The 21,114-nt window shown below is 41.6% G+C and overlaps 1 protein-coding gene across 4 annotated transcripts in view; it reads left to right on the plus strand.

Moving 5' to 3' along the window:
* LOC139554781 (mothers against decapentaplegic homolog 4-like) overlaps positions 1 to 20,607 on the plus strand; it is a 61,067-nt gene extending 40,460 nt beyond the window's left edge. The window contains exons 3-13 of one of the 4 annotated variants that reach the window (XM_071367920.1): positions 459 to 633; positions 1,742 to 1,765; positions 2,628 to 2,876; positions 3,287 to 3,505; positions 3,818 to 3,940; positions 4,055 to 4,108; positions 4,200 to 4,383; positions 4,696 to 4,864; positions 5,001 to 5,139; positions 6,199 to 6,365; positions 19,008 to 20,607. In XM_071367920.1, the coding sequence (XP_071224021.1) occupies positions 459 to 633; positions 1,742 to 1,765; positions 2,628 to 2,876; positions 3,287 to 3,505; positions 3,818 to 3,940; positions 4,055 to 4,108; positions 4,200 to 4,383; positions 4,696 to 4,864; positions 5,001 to 5,139; positions 6,199 to 6,365; positions 19,008 to 19,016 (1,512 nt within the window). In that variant the 3' untranslated portion in view covers positions 19,017 to 20,607. Of the gene's footprint in view, positions 1 to 458; positions 634 to 1,741; positions 1,766 to 2,627; positions 2,877 to 3,286; positions 3,506 to 3,817; positions 3,941 to 4,054; positions 4,109 to 4,199; positions 4,384 to 4,695; positions 4,865 to 5,000; positions 5,140 to 6,198; positions 10,797 to 19,007 lie in introns of those variants that run through there. The other 3 variants (XM_071367918.1, XM_071367919.1, XM_071367921.1) reach the window with 3 other exon arrangements.
* Positions 20,608 to 21,114: the final 507 nt, after the last annotated feature.

Genomic DNA, 21,114 nt, shown 5'->3' on the forward strand with positions numbered 1-21,114 from the left:
GTTCAGTCTGATCATGTGGGCGTGTTGATACAATTTTTATATATTTACATACACAGCCCTGATTGGCGGATAGGATTGTCTCTAAAGCCTACCCCACTTACCCCTTCAAAGTATGAGGATACATATGCAAATAAAAGAGGACTGGTCATTGGTCAGAATAATCAGATCAGATTGCGATGTCATGATGTGCAGATTGCGATGTCATGATGTGGGCCAAAATTTCCATCCTGCCTGAACAGGCTGAAATTCCGAGCCTAAAAAATAGTGTTATTTCAAACCCATGGTGTGGGAATATCATTTAAAAAATACAGTAAAATCTAGTTTTTGATTGCAATGCCTCTTTAAAAAAAAAAATGTCTAGCCCAGTTAAGAGATTTAACGTAAACCCATATACTAGTTTTGATTGAATAGGGCCATGTATCTCTAACTCTCTCTCTCCGCCCTCCCCCTCACTCCAGGTTGCAGGGAGGAAAGGCTTCCCCCATGTGATCTACGCTCGACTATGGCGCTGGCCAGACCTACACAAGAATGAGCTAAAGCACGTCAAGTTCTGCCAATACGCCTTCGACCTCAAATATGACAATGTGTGTGTCAACCCCTACCACTATGAGAGAGTGGTTTCGCCCGGCATTGGTAGGTCTGCTCAACAGCTTAAAGGGATAGTTCACCCTATATTGCTTAATGCCTAATGGTGCAGATGTTTCTGATATGTACTGTAAATACTATGTTTTCTGTCATAACATTACAAATATTACAGTAGCTAGGTTTCCATCCAACTGGCAACAGATTTTCATGCAAATATTCTAAAATCCGCTTAACAGGAGATGTCTTTCCATCAAATAGACTTTTTGTGGATAAAAATCCGTGCGTGATGAAGTTCCCATGTACCTAATAAGAAATACAAGTTAAATGGGTTTCCAACGGATTTTCAATTCTACTGATGGTTTAGTCAAACCAAAAAAAGGTGTGCCCACTCTGGTCTTGGCACTTGTGCTCTAGCCTTCACCTTGCAGATACAGTGCGGGTAGGCTACCTACATGATGAGATTATTATGGATAAGAGCGAGATTATTTTTATTTGACAAATGTCAGCCAAACATCGATCATCATGTCACCAGAATTAGACCCTCAATATTTATTGGAAAGTAGCATCAAGCTCATCACCGTGCACTTTCACCACCCTGTGAAGTTCATTATAACATATTTCATCTGTAGCCTAATAATCTGCAAGCTTTCCCGAGTCGTAGTGGGAGGACCACGCAACATATCACAGCGTGACTTCAAATTTACTTCGATATGATGGTTATTATACACTACATTACCAAAAGTACATGGACACCTGCTCGTCTAACATCTCATTCCAAAATCATGGGCATTAATATGTTGGTCCCCACTTTGCTGCTTAACAGCCTCCACTCTTCTGGAAAGGCTTTCCACTAGATGTCGGAATACTGCTGCAGGGACTTGCTTCCATTCAGCCACAAGAGCATTAGTGAGGTCGGGCACTGTTGTTGGGCGATTAGGCCTGGTCGGCGTTCCAATTCATCATTATATAACGTACTTTACTTGCATAAAAATATTTATTTATGTGAATGATATTTGGACTTCATCAGAATTTGAATTAATTACAAATGATAAGCATATCATTGCAGACATTTACCCCCTATTTTCTCTCTCGTATTCTCTCTTTTTCTTTCTTTCTTTCTTTTCCCCCTCCTTCTTTTGTTTGTTCTCTTTCAAAGTTGGTCTCAGTCTCCAAAATACAGGTGAGTGCACTATCACAGTACTAACGAATTTACTGCAGGCTTGTTAAGTATAACAGTATTATTTTGTCTTCATCTACTTTGTTGATGGTGTCAGATGTCCAAACATTCCTCTTTCCCTTCAGTCCTATACCCTTTTCATACTACAGAGCCTAGCCACATCAAACATTCCTCTTTCCCTTCAGTCCTATACCCTTTTCATACTACAGAGCCTAGCCACATCAAACATTCCTCTTTCCCTTCAGTCCTATACCCTTTTCATACTACAGAGCCTAGCCACATCAAGCCAAGTTGCACTGTGCTGGTCTGGTTAAGCATACACCATAGTTGCTGGAACTGTGCTGGAAAGGACAATGTGAAAAGAAAATATCCAAGCCAGCAACTTATGGTTCGGCTTGGCACAATAGTGTGAAAAGAGTACAATTGTGGTATGCCCATGTCTCACTGGCTTGGATGCCAGACTGTTTCTGCATTCATCAATTCTTTATAGTTGCCTAACCAAAAATGACTTGTATTCATTACAAAGCATTGCACTTTTTAATGTTTAAAGTTGCATAAATGCATTTACAATGCAATAAAGATTTTAGCATAAGTATATTAGCCACCTGTGTGTACAGGTGGTTAATACAGGTGGTTAATGCATTACACACAGGTGGCTAATATACTTATGCTAAAATCTTTATTTTATTCTACTGAGCTATTTACTTTATATTTGTATTCTAATATTGTATTATTTCTTATTGTTGTTGCATTGTCGAGAAGGAACCTGCAAGTAAGCATTTTGATGGACGGTGTATACCACGTGTATCCCATACGCCTAATAAAACTTGAAACAAATAACAATGTTATACCATGTTGTTGGTAGCCCTCTCTCCTCTAGGCCCCCCTGGGAGGCTGATCAAGGAGGAGTACATTCATGACTGTATCCAGATGGATATGCCACCAGGCATGTCCCCGTCGGACCACCCCCACCCTCACCCCCACCCAGGGGTGCTCAAGCTACAGCCTCCGGACCACTATGGCCAGCCTCTCCCGCCTCTGCAGCTCCCGCCGGAACCGCAGCGGGCCCCTCCGCCCATCATCCTCTACCCCAACATGCCCCTCTCGCCCACAGGTAAGACCAATAGGTGTTTAATGAATGGAGGGAGTTTTACGCACATCCAACATAATAACGGGAGCTGGACAAAAATAAGTTCCAATACATAGAGAAAAATAGAATGTCCACCCGTTTTGCTGCTCCCTAAGGTGATCTTTTAATAAGCTTAGGGGATTGTTTGACAGATAGGTGTTACCAAGGATGTCCACAAGTGTTCTGTTTCTATGGGTGTCACTGCGTCATCCTGTTCTGTGACATTTGTTTATTGATTGCTGCCTACCTATTGATATTGACAACAACCTGGTAGCTCTTCATGTGTGTGTGTGTGTGTGTGTGTGTGTGTGTGTGTGTGTGTGTGTGTGTGTGTGTGTGTGTGTGTGTGTGTGTGTGTGTGTGTGTGTGTGTGTGTCTCTCTCTCTCCTCTCTAGTGTCCGGCTCTATGCTGCCTCTCCAGGGAGGTCACAGTGAGGGGCTCCTACAGATAGCCTCCCCTCAGGGTCAGGTCATGACCACTATGACCCCCACGCCACCCCCCTCCACCCCAACACACGGGCTGCCACACGGGCCACCACAGAACCCCCAGCCCCTGCCTGGTCAGAATGGATACAACAGCTCCAAACACACACAGTCACAGGCTGCGTTCCACAGTTAGTACTGCCATACGGTTCACACACACACACACACACACACACACACACACACACACACACACACACACACACACACACACACACACACACACACACACACACACACACACACACACACACACACACACACACACACAAACACTCAGGGAGCCAAACACAATTCATTTCAACGGCATGATAAATCATCATACTGTATTTGAAAACTGTAAAAAGAAATCAAAATATTTGTAAAAATGCAAAATGGTAGTTTGCCAGATTTATGGCTTGAGCTTGTGCTTGTTGTTTTGTATTTATTGTTTTGTAATTCAGCAACTTGGACAGGTAGTAGCACAGCCTCCTACACTCCTGTGGGACCACAACAACAGAATGGGCGTGGCCACCAACAGCCTCCTCTCCACCATCCAACCAGCTTCTGTAAGTTAGGCAGTTACAGTAAGTCACAATATGCCCAAAGTGTGTCTGTATGTCTTCTGAGGTGCTTTTTGGGGGATATTGTTAGGAAAGTGTATGTTTGGTAACCTGTGTTGTTTCCTGTTCACCTTCTAGGGTCTCAGCATCATGGCTCAGCCTCATTTCCTCCCCCTGTGTCCAATCATCCAGGTAAGACAACACATATATACAGTATATATAGATGTATAGATGCAAACGCATGCACACACACTCTGCTAACCACATTATTGTCTGTGTGCAGGGCCAGAGTTCTGGTGCTCCATCTCCTACTTTGAGATGGATGTCCAGGTGGGGGAGATGTTCAAGGTGCCGGCCAGCTGCCCGGTGGTGACGGTGGACGGCTACGTGGACCCCTCAGGGGGCGACCGCTTCTGTCTGGGCCAGCTCAGCAACGTCCACCGCACCGACGCCAGCGAGAGAGCCAGGTCTGTGCTCCTCTAGTGCCATCTCTATATCAATAAGCATGCTAGTTCCTACCTTGCCACAAATGTCTATTTTGAATGCCTTTATATGTGGCTGTTGAAATGTTGATTGGTATATCTATGCCTTTGTGTAAACTGTGTATATGTGTATATCTCTCATTCATAATCATGCCATGCCTTGTCTCTATCTGTTTGTACCTGTGGCAGAAGACCCATTGTAGCAAAATGCGACTTCTTTTATTGTCTGAAATATAACACTTTAATACAACTATATTCACTTGTACTCATCATCTTTATCCTCCCTCTTTCTCACAGGTTGCACATAGGTAAAGGAGTGCAGCTGGAGTGTCGTGGCGAGGGAGACGTGTGGATGCGCTGTATGAGCGACCACGCCGTGTTCGTGCAGAGCTACTACTTGGATCGAGAGGCAGGCAGAGCGCCAGGCGACGCAGTACACAAGATCTACCCCGGCGCCTACATCAAGGTGAGAAACACAATGACCTCTGTCTGTTCACTTTGCACTTGTTTGTCCTCTTGATGACCTCTCCCAATAGGAGTTTGACTGGACACTGATGTCTCTCTGTAGGTGTTCTGACATCAGACTGTTCTCTCCCCTGTAGGTGTTTGACCTGAGACAGTGTCACAGGCAAATGCAGCAGCAGGCAGCTACAGCGCAGGCAGCGGCAGCAGCTCAGGCTGCCGCCGTGGCAGGCAACATCCCTGGGCCAGGTAGCGTTGGAGGCATAGCCCCTGCAGTCAGTAAGTACAATATATGAGATATGCACAGCCTTAGTGTGTTTTATTTTCATATTTTTTCAATTAGGCTATTGTGAATTTATAGTCTCTGTTGAAGTGGAATTCTTTTGAATGAGAATGGGTCCAAGTATTGACCCATGTGGGACACCACATTTGTCTTTTAATTTATACCTCATAGGAATGGGCACAGTTATTTACATATTTTAATATCCAAACGGACGTTAGTATTCGATTACTTGAAGGAGTATTCATTTTTTTGGTTGAAAAAATATATGAACAATGAAGGCTTTTTCTTTTTCTCAATTAAATAAAATGATCTATGTGACAATGCTACACACAAATATATACCATGACATTTTATACTCTTCATTTAATAAAACAACAAACAAAAGTCGTACCTTATAGCCTATACAGGTTATACACGTGTAGCTTGTTGTTGTTGTTGTTGTCAGTGACTTCATGTGTAGCAAGTGAAGTGGGAGATTTCCAATCACTGCAAAATGGAATTACAATTACGGAATTAAGTTGGCTAAATGAGAAGTAGAAGGCAACAATGATCAACCAACAGGTAGGCTGTTGTTTAATATGAATGGAGTTGTTATAGATAAGGACAGGGAGAGCAGCAAAATAGCTTCAATTAGCCTTGCTACTTTATCTAGCTAGCTGGCTAACTCAGCTGGCTACTGTAGCTAGCTAGCATCTTTACATTGATTTGATGCAGTCAAGACAGGTACTACCAGATGGTATGATAAATCACCTATAAAGAGACAAGTTTGTCTAACTAGCGCGAGTCGGTTTGGCTACTTTTCTCTCCCTCCATGCCACACACACAGGCCCCTGCTCCTCTTCTGCCGCTTCCCCAAACAAGCAGTGCGCAGCGCACCGGCTCTCTCCCGAGTCACACAAGCAATTCCACATGAAGTTTCCAAATCATTTTTGTTTTCTTTAAAAAAAACTATATTTTGACTATCTGGATATCCGAGAGAAAAATCACGATATTATTCGAATAGTGAAATCATTTAAAATGCCCATCCCTAATACCTCACTTCATCTTTCTTCCAGGTCTTTCTGCAGCAGCAGGGATAGGTGTGGACGACCTCCGGAGGCTGTGTATCCTGCGGCTGAGCTTTGTGAAGGGCTGGGGGCCCGACTACCCCCGGCAGAGCATCAAAGATACCCCCTGTTGGGTGGAGGTACACCTGCACCGGGCTCTGCAGCTGCTGGACGAGGTACTACACACCATGCCCTTGGCCGACCCAGGACCCGCTAACTGAGTAAAAGGAAAGAGGATCAGTTAAAAATCCATACTGGGTTAAAAACATACAAACACACACACACACACACACACACACACACACACACACACACACACACACACACACACACACACACACACACACACACACACACACACACACACACACACACACACACACACACACACACACACACACACACACACACACACACACACACACACACACACACACTGATTCCCCCTCTTGACGATACATATTTAAGCAATAAGGCCCGAGGAGGTGTGGTATATTGCCCATATATCACAAACCCCCGAGGTGCCTTATTGTTATTATAAACTGGTTACCAATGTAATTATAGCAGTAAAAATGTATGTTTTTGTCATACCAGTGGTATGCTGTCAGCCAATCATCATTCAGGGCTCGAACCACCCAGTTTATAAAGACTGATACAGATTGATACATGCACACACAACCACATACATGTTTTCGTTCTATTTAAAGCACACAATGTAGAGCCACTCAAAGCCCCACAAAGGCTAACCTCAATCTCGCCGTCACACACAGACACACACACAAGCAGCCAACAATCACTGCGCTCTCCTTAACCACTTGTACTGTCTCACACACACCCATGCAACCACTAACCAAACCTGTGGGCATGCAGATATAAAACTACTGATGTCCTGAACATACTTTCCATGTTTTGTGAACATTAATTATTTTTTCACAGCACAAACACCACAAAGCAGCCTTGACCCCTGAATTACCTTTCATAGAGGTTCTTTATTATAGTATAAACAGGTAACTTTAGTGAAAATGTATACTGAGTAATTTATGTTTATTCTTCTATTCTCTACAGAAATAGAAATGCACTGTAGAAATCTAGGGATGTTTTTCAGAGATCCAGTGTTCTGACATGATACAAGCACTTTACGGTACTCCTCAAATGCACACACAATCCACACTTACTTATTTCCTGCTTACATGTATACACACACTATACACACACACACACACACACACACACACACACACACACACACACACACACACACACACACACACACACACACACACACACACACACACACACACACACACACACACACACACACACACACACACACACATCAGAAATCCAAAGATGACCCAAACCCAGGAGGACTACAGATCTTGACCTAAATAACTCATGAACAATATGAACTGGTCAAACACAAATCTCACACTACAAAATCAGATTTGGATTCCGATGTTAACCTAGAAGATGTACAGAGTTTTTGGTAAATCCAGACCAATAGAACAGATGCTTTATATCGGTGATTAGAACCTGGGTCACAGAACCAAGATGTCTCGGAACTGTGAAGAACACCAGAGTGATGGAACCAGCGTCCTAATTAATCTAGCCAGCCATCCTTTTGTCATCTCTGTGTGTGTGTTGTGTTCTCCTGTGTGTGGATCTCAACTCAAATAGTTAGTCATTCTTATCTTGTTAGCCCTATAATAACACAGGGCACTTTTCTCAAGCTAATTTATTTTCTTACCAAAAGACAAAAAAAGACAAAAAAATGTAAGCTTTAAAATAGTGGTGTGGGTATTTGTGATGAAGCAGTACAGTGTATGTAACCAAACAGTTTGCCATTCGGCGGAACTCACCAAAGCCAGAATACCTCATGATAACAGTGTAAACCCACAGTTTGTCTTTCAGCCAAAACCTCAGACGCTCAGCATTTTCTCTTGTAAGTTCCCCATTAAAGCGTCCGCATGCTTCCCAGCCGAAACAATTTGGAAGAGTTTGTGATATTATGACAACATTTTGTGAGGTTTTTGTTTGTTTTGGACTTCGGTAAAGAGTCTTTTCAGCTGTTCGGGCACACAAATGTTTTTCTCGAGTCCAGCCGACGTTTGGGAGCCGAAGTCTACACCCCTTCTTCCGTAATTAGTCAACTGTGGGGATTCTTCAATAAAGTCTTTGGGTGTGTTTGTAAATTGCCTTCAGTGTGTCAGAGTGTGCTCTGGGTCGTTCGTAAATTCAGAGCATTTCACTCTCGGAGTGTTCAGAGCGCACACTGGATGCTCTGGCCGAGGAGTAGGGTTGACCCGAGTGTTCTGACCTCAACGGCAGTCAAGCACCCAAGCTAACTGGCTAAAGTTGGTTAGTTTGCTAGCTACTTGCAGACACAAATGAGAGAACACGTCACTCTGACCATTTTACTCACCCTAGCAGAGCTGGTTAGGCTGTTTTCATGTTATCTAGAGTGTTAGTAACTTTAACTGTGCTGCTGGCAACAATTAAATTCTGTTTTTTTGCAGACGTTTACTGACACTGGTCATATTCATTGGGTGTTGCACATTTGTAAATTCATCAGTTATTCTGTGCTCTGGCACACTCAGACAAGAGTGCTCTGAAATTGGAGTAAATAGCCAGAGTAAATTTACGAACATGGTGGTCACTCAATGAGAGACGACTTGTTTTCATGCAAAATGTTTAATTGAGAAATACTGCACCTTAGTTAGATGTAAAATTACGCGACTAAGATCTCCCCTGCAAAAACGTCAAAATGAATGACAGATTTCTTGAGTTATCTTAGATTTGTTCTGACTTTTGAGGAAGTGTATCTGGACAAACAGTACTATTGACACTTTTTTCTCGTTTTTCATGGGAGTATGCGAGCACACTCTTTCGGTTCGCCTAGCCGACTTTGGCTAGCCGTCAGCCGAACTGAAGCATGCTGATGCCTTTACAGCCTCATATCACACTATGCCTTTCACCAAATAAATATAAGATGGAATATGGAGTGGACCCACAATGAAGCCTTGGGGAACACCAAGACATGATCCAGGCAGTTATACAGTAGTTATTAGTCTTTAAAAGTTGAAATCCAGTGACTCGTGGGAATAATCTTTTGAGAAGAGACCCAACACAACTTTTAAAAATATAATTGTAATAGGATGCCCCAACTTTGGATACAATGATTCATTCTCAGTCAGTTTAAATTAGGCCATAATAATATCACTTATAATGTGACAAAACATTAAGAACACCTTCCTAATATTGAGTTGCACCCCCCCTCCCCCCCACACTTTTGCCCTCAGAACAGCCTTAACTCATACGGACATTAACTCTACAAGGTGTCAAAAGTGTTCCACAGGGATGCTGGCCCATATTGATTCCAATGCTTCCCTCAGTTGTGTCAAGTTGACTTGATGTCTTTTGGGTGGTGGACCATTATTGATACGCACAGTAAATTGCAGGTGTCCTTAATGTTTTGTACACTCGGTGTAGGTCACTTTGGATAAACATAAAATGTATCTTTGGAATGGAAGATGACTTTCCTTTGCATTCATTTAAGTCAGGTCATTTTGGTAATGATCAACCTCAAGCCTACTGAAGTGAAGTTATGACCGATGTTCTAACATTGATGCATAATACGACATGCAAGCTAATCATTTAAGACAGCAGCCGGAAGTAGGCTATGCTTCATGATTTTGCGTTGAAAAACCTGGACTGAATGCAAACCTTCACTCTGTCCAGGGGAAGGAACATGAGTGCTTTTATTGGCTCCTTCCTGTGCTCTGGTGCATTTGATACATGTGCCTTTCCGTTCTCCAAGTCAGGCTGTTTAGGGATGTACTTCACAGATGCTAGGGTTTATGTCATTCATAAGTGTGACATCTGCAAAGCATGACCATTTCCTCCAGATGGACTGTGATTTCTATTCAGCCGACATGTTGGCCACATACCCTATGCTCAAGGTCAAAAAGGTCAATTCTTTCCCCCATAGTTATCAAACCAGAGGTGTCCATTTATAATCACTGTTTGTGATTTGTGCTTTTAGTTTTAGTCAAAGTAGATGACACCCCTCACAGTGGATTGTAACACAGACAATACTTTGTCTTCCTTTGTCTGTAGATATACAGTACCATGATATATGGGTTGTGATCTCGATAGGTTTATCCCTTCTGTTGAGTGTGTTGGTTGGATGGAAAATGGAAAATAACACAGCTCAAGTGCTTTGTACACGTCACTGAGTTTTGCTGATCAATTTGGGCAATGTAGCAATAAGAAGTGAAACGTGTTGAGCTCAACAGCCCCTGAGTTAGATTGAGCACAACATATAGTGGTTCCCTCAGGTACTGTGTTACAGCCCCATTGTAGGTGTTATTACATAACACTTTATTATTGCATCAGGCTGGTATTGGATTAATACTGTTTGACAGTTATAACCCCCACTATCCATATAGCCCTTGCGGTGTTATTTAGCCTTACTGAAATATTATGTTACTAAGGTGTCTAATGGAATTGGACAACTTGCTGCCCTTTGAAACTGTGCATGCACTCCACACACCTACAGTGGGGAGAACAAGTATTTGATACACTGCCGATTTTGCAGGTTTTCCTACTTACAAAGCATGTAGAGGTCTGTAATTTTTATCATAGGTACACTTCAACTGTGAGAGACGGAATCTAAAACAAAAATCCAGAAAATCACATTGTATGATTTTTAAGTAATTAATTTGCATTTTATTGCATGACATAAGTATTTGATACATCAGAAAAGCAGAACTTAATATTTGGTACAGAAACCTTTGTTTGCAATTACAGAGATCATACGTTTCCTGTAGTTCTTGACCAGGTTTGCACACACTGCAGCAGGGATTTTGGCCCACTCCTCCATACAGACCTTCTCCAGATCCTTCAGGTTTCGGGGCTGTCGCTGGGCAATATGGACTTTCAGCTCCCTCCAAAGATTTTCTATTGGGTTCAGGTCTGGAGACTGGCTAGGCCACTCCAGGACCTTGAGATGCTTCTTACGGAGCCACTCCTTAGTTGCCCTGGCTGTGTGTTTCGGGTCGTTGTCATGCTGGAAGACCCAGCCACGACCCATCTTCAATGCTCTTACTGAGGGAAGGAGGTTGTTGGCCAAGATCTCGCGATACATGGCCCCATCCATCCTCCCCTCAATACGGTGCAGTCGTCCTGTCCCCTTTGCAGAAAACCATCCCAAAAGAATGATGTTTCCACCTCCATGCTTCACGGTTGGGATGGTGATCTTGGGGTTGTACTCATCCTTCTTCTTCCTCCAAACATGGCGAGTGAAGTTTAGACCAAAAAGCTCTATTTTTGTCTCAACAGACCACATGACCTTCTCCCATTCCTCCTCTGGATCATCCAGATGGTCATTGGCAAACTTCAGACGGGCCTGGACATGCGCTGGCTTGAGCAGGGGGACCTTGCGTGCGCTGCAGGATTTTAATCCATGACGGCGTAGTGTGTTACTAATGGTTTTCTTTGAGACTGTGGTCCCAGCTCTCTTCAGGTCATTGACCAGGTCCTGCCGTGTAGTTCTGGCTGATCCCTCACCTTCCTCATGATCATTGATGCCCCACGAGGTGAGATCTTGCATGGAGCCCCAGACCGAGGGTGATTGACCATCATCTTGAACTTCTTCCATTTTCTAATAATTGCGCCAACAGTTGTTGCCTTCTCACCAAGCTGCTTGCCTATTGTCCTGTAGCCCATCCCAGCCTTGTGCAGGTTTACAACTTTATCCCTGATGTCCTTACACAGCTCTCTGGTCTTGGCCATTGTGGAGAGGTTGGAGTCTGTTTGATTGAGTGTGTGGACAGGTGTCTTTTATACAGGTAACGAGTTCAAACAGGTGCAGTTAATACAGGTAATGAGTGGAGAACAGGAGGGCTTCTTAAAGAAAAACTAACAGGTCTGTGAGAGCCGGAATTCTTACTGGTTGGTAGGTGATCAAATACTTATGTCATGCAATAAAATGCAAATTAATTACTTAAAAATCATACAATGTGATTTTCTGGATTTTTGTTTTAGATTCCGTCTCTCACAGTTGAAGTGTACCTATGATAAAAATTACAGACCTCTACATGCTTTGTAAGTAGGAAAACCTGCAAAATCGGCAGTGTATCAAATACTTGTTCTCCCCACTGTATGTCACAATTGATTTCATTATTTGTCACTTAGGCTCCACTTGTCTGGGAGTGTTAAGTATTCAGGGATGAAGAGAGGTTTAAAACTATTATTGCTCCATCTATGGCTCTGTTTATCATAGTGCTATATCTACACGACTACATCTCCGCTCAACCAATGCTTTAACCATTGAGAATAGGGTTGCAAAGCTACCAGTAGTTTACCAAAGTTACCAGAATCCTTAGTAATTTTGGTAATTAACAGAAGATCTATGGCAATCTATTGTAACTTTGGTAATTTATACTTGAATAACTTTTAAAAAAATTATTCATATATAGTATTCCTGTTTTTTTTCATCTGTATCCATGTTGTCCATGATTTCTAGTAGATAGACCATACGGTTCAAGAGAAAATAGTCTAATTAATGAAAAATCATGTAATCAACAATGGCATTTAGATTTAACTCTGCAACTCTTCCAACAATTTTTTTTTACAACTGCCACCAGTTTGATGCCAAAACATTGACAACAAATACATATTGACATAGTAAAAAAAAAAATATATATATATATACACTACCAGTAAAAAGTTTTAGAACACCTACTCATTCAAGGGTTTTTCTTTATTTTTTACATTGTAGAATAATTGTGAAGACATCAAAACTATTAAATAACAAATATGGAATCATGTAGTAACCAAAAAAGTGTTAAACGCATGAAAATATATTTGATATTCTCAAATAGTCATCCTTTGCCTTGATGACAGCTTTGCACACTCTTGGCATTCTCTCAAACAGCTTCACCTAGAATGCCTTTCCAACGGTCTTCAAGGAGTTCCCACATATGCTGAGCACTTGTTGGCTGCTTTTCCTTCACTCTGCGTCTGACTCATCCCAAACCATCTCAATTGGTTGAGGTCGGGGGATTGTGGAGGCCAGGTCATCTGATGCAGCACTCCATCATTCTCCTTCTTGGTAAAATAGCTCTTACACAGCCTAGGGGTGTGTTGGGTCACTGTCCTATTGAAAAACAAAAATAAGCCCAAAGCAGATGGGATGGCGTATCACTGCAGAATGCTGTGGTAGACATGCTGATTAAGTGTGCCTTGAATTCTAAATAAATCACAGACAGTGTCACCAGCAAAGCACCCTCACACCATCACACCTCCTCCTCCATGCTTTTGGGTGGGAAATACACATGCGGAGATCATCCATTCACCCACACTGCGTCTCACAAAGACATGGCGGTTGGAACCAAAAATCTCCAATTTGGACTCCAGACCAAAGAACAAATTTCCACCGGTCTAATGTCCATTGCTCGTGTTTCTTGGCCTAAGCAAGGCTCTTCTTCTTATTGGTGTCCTTTAGTAGTGGTTTCTTTGCAGCAATTCAACCATGAAAGCCTGATTCAAACAGTCTCCTCTGAGTAGTTGATGTTGAGATGTGTCTGTTACTTGAACTCTGTGAAGCATTTATTTGGGCTGCAATTTCTAAGGCTGGTAACTCTAATGAACTTATCATATGCAGCAGAGGTAACTCTGGGTCTTCCATTCCCATGGCGGTCCTCATGAGAGCCAGTTTCATCATAGCACGTGATGGTTTTTGCGACTGCACTTGAAGAAACGTTCAAAGTTATTGACATTCTCTGTATTGACTGACCTTCCCAGAGTCGCCTCTTCACTTTTGACGTTGAGACTGGGGTTTTGCGGGTACTATTTAATGAAGCTGCCAGTTGATGACTTGTGAGGCGTCTGTTTCTCAAACTAGACACTCTAATGTACTTGTCCTCTTGTTCAGTTGTGCACCGGGGCCTCCCACTCCTCTTTCTATTCTGGTTAGAGCCAGTTTGCGCTGTTCTGTGAAGGGAGTAGTACACAGCGTTGTACGAGATCTTCAGTTTCTTGGCAATTTCTCGCATGGAATAGCCTTCATTTCTCAGAACAAGAATAGACTGACGAGTTTCAGAAGAAAGGTCTTTGTTTCTGGCCATTTTGAACCTGTAATCGAACCCACAAATGCTGATGCTCCAGATACTCAACTAGTCTAAAGAAGGCCAGTTTTATTGCTTCTTTAATCAGAACAACAGTTTTCAGCTGTGCTAACATAATTGCAAAAGGGTTTACTAATGATCAATTAGCCTTTTAAAATGATTAACTTGGATTAGCTAACACAACGTGCCATTGGAACACAGGAGCGATGGTTGCTGATTATGGGCCTCTACGCCTATGTAGATATTCCATTAAAAATCAGCCATTTCCTGCTACAATAGTCATTTACAACATTAACAATGCCTACACTGTATTCCTGATCAATTTGATGTTATTTTAATGGACAAAAAGTTGCTTTTCTTTCAAAATCAAGGACATTTCTAAGTGACCTCAAACTTTTGAACGGTAGTGTATATTTATACATGTAAATATATTTCATGCTGAAACCCTCATATTAAACATCAATGGTATTCACTAAATTGATTGTTTATATTTAGGATAATGTTTTACAGCTTATATTTGACATGTGATGAGGCTACACAGAGGGCCAGAGATAAATACAGACACCTGTGATAATCTGAGTAACCCAAAAGGGCCACCTGATGTCTTGTGAAAAATATCAAAATGTGGGTAGTTTACTAGTAAACTGAAGGTCTCCAGTAATATACCCTCCCTTTGCAGCCCTAATTGAGACCCATGCCATGTTCCTCTGCATTTGACCACATTCAAACTGATACCTGTCACAAAAAAGAACGTGAGTGAGATGACGGTCACTCAACAGGAATCATACTTCATTCCATAAATAAATGAACTATTTCGTTTTAAAACAGAAAATATATAGACAATATGTTGTCAAGTGTGAAATGACTCAATTTGGCTATTTTATGGATATTGTTATTTCTATTATTGTTGCAATTGTAATTATTTTATTGTAAAAAAAAACGTGCTGCTCTTGTAATGTTGACTGTACACCCAAGTGAAATAAAAATACAGCATTGTAATTTTAATACGAACTTTGTTTTGTCATGTATTGACACTGTTTAAATTACTTTTCATGTTAACTTAGTTACAATATTCAGGTTCTTCAAGTCCTGTGGAATGGAATTAGTCGTTTCTTATCACAGCCACTGTGTCTCCGGCTTTGAGGAGAGACTAGTATTCTAGTGGCCATAGGCTTGCTACTGTTCAGGTTGAACACTGGAGGGCATTCTTTCTCTATCCAGCCATACCCTTTCCCCTTTCCCTTTTAGTAGTAGCAGGAACTGATGACAGACTGGGAAAATCACACCATATGTAGCATAATCCTTCAGTTCCTTAGGTTATCCATCATTAACTGAGTTTATGCATTGGGAATAGATTTGACATTCTATTCATCCTATTTACTTTTTAGTATAGCCTTTTCTATATTCTGTTCCAAACAACTATAGATAACCTAGGCTATCCTATATTAGTCAAAGCCACCCATATTATCATTTTTGCACTTCATGTCCACATTATCTTAGAGTAGAATGTTTTATATTGTGTAACTAAATTGTGATACTGTTATGGCATACAATTCAAAATAATGTCCTACATAAGGACTTCATAACTATTGGGTTCTAACTTGAAATATACTTATTCCTATCACTATATAAGAACGCACTGGTTACGTTACGTATGATAACTGTTTATGTTCTGTGTCAATGAAGGGTGAATAAGGAATGTGTATGGAAAGTTACTGAGGGAGGCAAAGGGCAAAAGTCTCTGATAAGGCAGGCCAGCTGCGGAACTAGGGGGGAGCGAGGAATTTGGCCCAAGGTCAAGTCAGCAGATGAAGTGAGAAGAAACCTCTGGGAGGGGGGCCAGAGAGGCCCACCCCAACGACTCTCCTACTACAGTCCTATCTCACACACATGCACTTCCACACCCATGAAGGTTCAAGCATCAGGCAGGGCCATGACTACACTAGTGAGAGGAACCAATTGAGTTCCTGCATAGCAACAGAGATGTATTGGCTGTCTAGATGTGGAAAGAGTTGAGTAGGAGGTTATAAATATATGTGCTTGTATGATCATACCTTGTATTTGCAGCTGTATGACCCAATGGGATGAATAAACTTGGCTTGAACTTTTGCAAGTCGTCTATTTGAGGTATTACTATTTGTTCTGAACCTAACATAACCCAAACATACTGCATTCATGAGCACAGACATGAGTGTACACCATTGGCGCGTACAGACACACACACAAAAGGGAGGGAAGTTGTGTATCAAGGCTTGGGATTATAGTTGTTATGACTTGCTTGTGTGTGTTTGTGCATGTTCATACTCTTCCTCATTGTTGCTGTTCACATTGAAGAGAACCTGCACACTGGGGGTATTTCTCAAAATGCATACTACTGCGCTCTGAGCACGCAAATTGGAGCAAAGGAGGGTCGGCGTATGAGACCAAATCTAAGTATGCCAAACGGAGGGCACTTCTTGAATGCGTACTCCATTTGTACATATTTAAAAGCATGCATCGATGCAGGCTTCAATGGAAAGTATGCAAAGAAATATGACCTAACCACGTAAAAATACGATGCAGAATGTATTGAAATCCATGGTGGCCATTATTTGAGCTGAAGCGAGAAAATACACTCCGACTTCGGAATGAAATGTTGCCTATTCACATCTCATATGTTGTCTGACTACAATATTTTTTATCTTGATACGTTAATAAATACATGCTGTGTTAATTTTGGCATGTTTACCTGCCTACGTACCGTAGATCGCAAGCCCATAATAAGTAGATTGGGATAACTCGCTAGCTACTATTGTTAGCTAGCCACGAAGAATTGTTAGCTAGCTACCCACGAAGAATTGACATCTATCTTGCATACTATTAGTTTTAGGTCATTTTGACTGTTAAACTATCTGGTTAGTTTCATTATTACGATTCACATATAGCTAGCTGATAGTTATGAAGTAAAACGGTTGCTTTGTGTATATCTTCTTTTGTCTTTATTGCCATTGTCCTGGCTGGAAGACGGTTCAGTGAATGGGTAAGTCCATAGGTCAATAGGGCTAACTGGCTAGATAGCTAGCCACGGAAAATGTACATCTACCTGGCATAACATTAGTTTTAGGTAATTTTTTCCTGTTTAACTAGCTGGCTAGCTAGATTATTGTGATTCACATATCTAGCTGATAATCATGAAGTAAAATGTTTGCTTTGTGTATACCTTGTTTTGTCTATTGTTGCCATTGTCCTGGCTGGAAGAAGGTTCAGTGAGTTTATACAACGGGTGGGTCTAACCCTAAATGCTGATTGGTTTAACCACATTCCAGCCGATGTCTATTCCACAAGTTACCACCGGCTAAATCTATGATGTTAAAATGCCTTTTCATCAGACCAGCCAGGCAATTTATAAACTTGATCTCCACTATAAAAAGCATCTATACATTATCTCACATTTCTTTTAGTCTAACATTTAGTTTTCAACAGTGGAGATTTATATAAACCTTGCTGTCTGTCTCCGACATTTGCAACATTGTTTCAATAGTTAAATTCGATCTCCTGCTGTCCCATAGTAATGAACGTGTCGGGAGTCAGGACGAGACAGACAGTCACGCAGCGTTTCTCAGCCAGTAGAAATCATGAATCAGCTGGCATAATTTTTATGGAAATATACAAAGAAATGTAAATTGAAAGAAGGTAAAACAAAACAAAGTGCAGCTAGTTTGCAGTCTTTCCAGCTCCAGTTTGAAGTGATTGTGTTAGCTGTGTTGTTGGCTAGCTCCTCTGAACAATAGTGTCATGATGAGAGGACATTTCTATGCCAGGGGTAATCGCGCCTCATTAGCTCATTGTTATGGATGTGTCCAAATAAATGTCACTAGAAAACAGCTTAAACTAATGGAGCTACTGTTGTTATTCTGTCTGCACTGTTTGACGTGATTGTAAGTAAGTCGTCCTCACAAGAACATACTCAAGAGAATGCACTCGGAGCATGAGAGCGTGGTGCACGGTAGTATGCATATTGAGAAACGCCCCGGGTCTCCTACACCTGTGTTCCTCCCCCGTGTCCCTCGTCTCCCCTTACATATCCTGTAGAACGATGCATGGTGTGGGGGCGGGGCTGGGAAGCGGCAGAGTCAGCAGTGGTCACTGGGGTCACCCTCACTGACATCACAGGAAGTACTTCCTCTTCGTGTCCAGTGAGGTCAGAAGAAACAGCCCTATCTCAATACTGGGACAGGTGATGTTCAGATTCCTCTATGTGTACAAGCTGTCATAATTCAAACTAAAACCATTGATGTTCCCTTTACTTCACATTTCTCAATGGCAACCATGTTTAGTGCCAAGTTATCGACCAATAGAAATCGTCAGAATGTTACGAGGCTCTAAAATCTGCTTTAGAGACTTAAGGGAGACTGTATCACATCCAGACTGTATCACATCTGGGCGTGATTGGGAGTCCCATAGGGTGGCGCACAATCTGCCCAGCGTCGTCCGGGTTAGGCTGTCATTGTAAATAAGAATTTGTTCTTAACTGGCTTGCCTAGTTAAATAAAAAAAAATAAAAAGGGAGGCCAGTGGAGGACTTTGAGGAAGAGTTTGCTGCTATTTGCAACTATTAATTTAATATTACATCTACATACAATATCCTCACTGTGATTACATTTGACATCTTATATTCATAATTACAAACTTTTACTCTTATTTCCACAGCAGACATAGACCTCATCTTCAAAAAGTTGGTACGGCAGGTGGACCACCCTCAACCGCAAGGCTCTACAGAGGGTGGTGAAGACTGTACAGTCCATCACTGGGTGCCAGCTCCCAGCCCTACAGGACATCTACACCAGGCGGTGTCTGAGGAAGGACTGGAAGATCAACGAGGACTTCAGCCACCCCAGCCACGGCATGTTCTCTCCGCTTCCAGTACCGGGGAACACGGTCCCGGACCAACAGCTTCTACCTCCAGGCCAACTGTTGAAAAGCTGACCTTAACTGTCCACCTGCACAACCTGCTGTTCAACTGCACCTGAAGAGACTATTTGCGTTGACTCTCTACACATACCACACACACTACCATCACTGCTGCTATAATTTCTTTCTGTTTTTTATTACTGTTACTTTATTTACTTATAAATAACAATCATATTATTGACATATCACATTTCATAGTACATACTATACTGTATATTCTATAGTGTACAGCAGTAGAGGCTGCTGAGGGGAGGACGGCTCACAATAATGGCATGGAAACCATGTGTTTGTTGTATTTGATACCATTCCACCAATTCCACTCCAGCCATTACCACGAGCCCATCCTCCCCAATTAAGGTGCCACCAACCTCCTGTGGTATACAGTACCTTCAGAAAGATGTCATACCCCTAGACTTATTTCACATTTTGTTGTTACAGCCTGAATTCAAAATGGATTAAATCATTTTTTCCCTCACCAATCTACTCACAATACCCCCATAACGACAAAGTGAAAACATGTTTTTAGACATTTTTGCTAAATTATTGAAAATGAAATACAGAAAATATTTATTTACATAAGTATTCCACCCCTGGGTGAATACATGTTAGAATCACCTTTGACAGCAATTACAGCTGTGAGTCTTTCTGGGTAAATCCGTAAGATCTTTGCACACCTGGATTGTACAATATTTGCACATTATTTTTTTCAAAATTCTTCAAACTCTGTCAAGTTGGTTGTTGATCATTGCTAGACAGTTATTTTAAAGTCTTGCCATAGATTTTTAAGCCGGTTTCAGTCAAAACTCTTAACTAGTCCACTCAGGAACGTTCAATGTCGTCTGGGTGAGCAACTCCAGTGTATATTTGGCCTTGTGTTTTAGGTTATTGTCTTGCTGAAAGTTGAATTTGTCTCCTAGTGTCTGTTAGAAAGCAGACTGAACTCTGTTTTTCTCTAGGATTTTTTCTGTGCTTAGCTATTTTCCGTTTTTTTCTTTTATCCCCAAAAACTTCTTAGTCCTTGCTGATGACAAGGATAGCCATAACATGATGCAGCCACAACCAAGCTTGAAAATATGAAGACTGGTACTCAGTGATGTGTTGTGTTGGATTTGCCCCAAACATAATGCTTTGTATTCCGGATATAAAGTTAATTTCTTGCCATGTTTTTTTTTGCAGTTTTACATTAGTGCTTTATTGCAAACAGGATGCATGTTTCTGAATATTTTTATTCTGTACAGGCTTCCTTCTTAACTACAATGTTGTTGATCCATCCTCAGTTTTCTCCTATCACAGCCATGATACTCTGTAACTGTTTTAAAGTCTTGGCCTTATGGTGAAATCCCTGAGTGGTTTCTTTCCTTTCCGACAACTGAGTCAGGAAGGATGCTTGTATCTTTGTAGATCAGATCAAATCAAATTGTATTTGTCACATGCGCCGAATACAACAGGTCGTGAAATGCTTACTGACAAGCCCTTAACCAACAATGCAGTTTAAAATATTTACTAAATAAACTAAAGTTTAAAAAAAGAAAGAAAAGAAACACAATAAAAATAACAATAATGAGGCTATATACAGGGGGTACCGGTACAGAGTCAATGTGTGGGGGCACAGGTTAGTCAAGGTAATTGTACATGTAGGTAAGGGTAAAGTGACTATTGATAATAAACACAGCGAGTAGCAGCAGTGTAAAAAACAAGGGGGGAGGAGTCAATCCAAATAGTCCGGGTGGCCATTTAATTCATTGTTCAGTAGTCTTATGGCTTGGGGGTAGAATCTGTTAAGATGCCTTTTGGACCTAGACTTGGCGATCCGGTACCGCTTGCTGTGCGGTAGCAGAGAGAATAG

Source organism: Salvelinus alpinus, chromosome 26 (assembly GCF_045679555.1).
Source record: "Salvelinus alpinus chromosome 26, SLU_Salpinus.1, whole genome shotgun sequence".
In the NCBI taxonomy this organism is placed as follows: domain Eukaryota; kingdom Metazoa; phylum Chordata; class Actinopteri; order Salmoniformes; family Salmonidae; genus Salvelinus; species Salvelinus alpinus.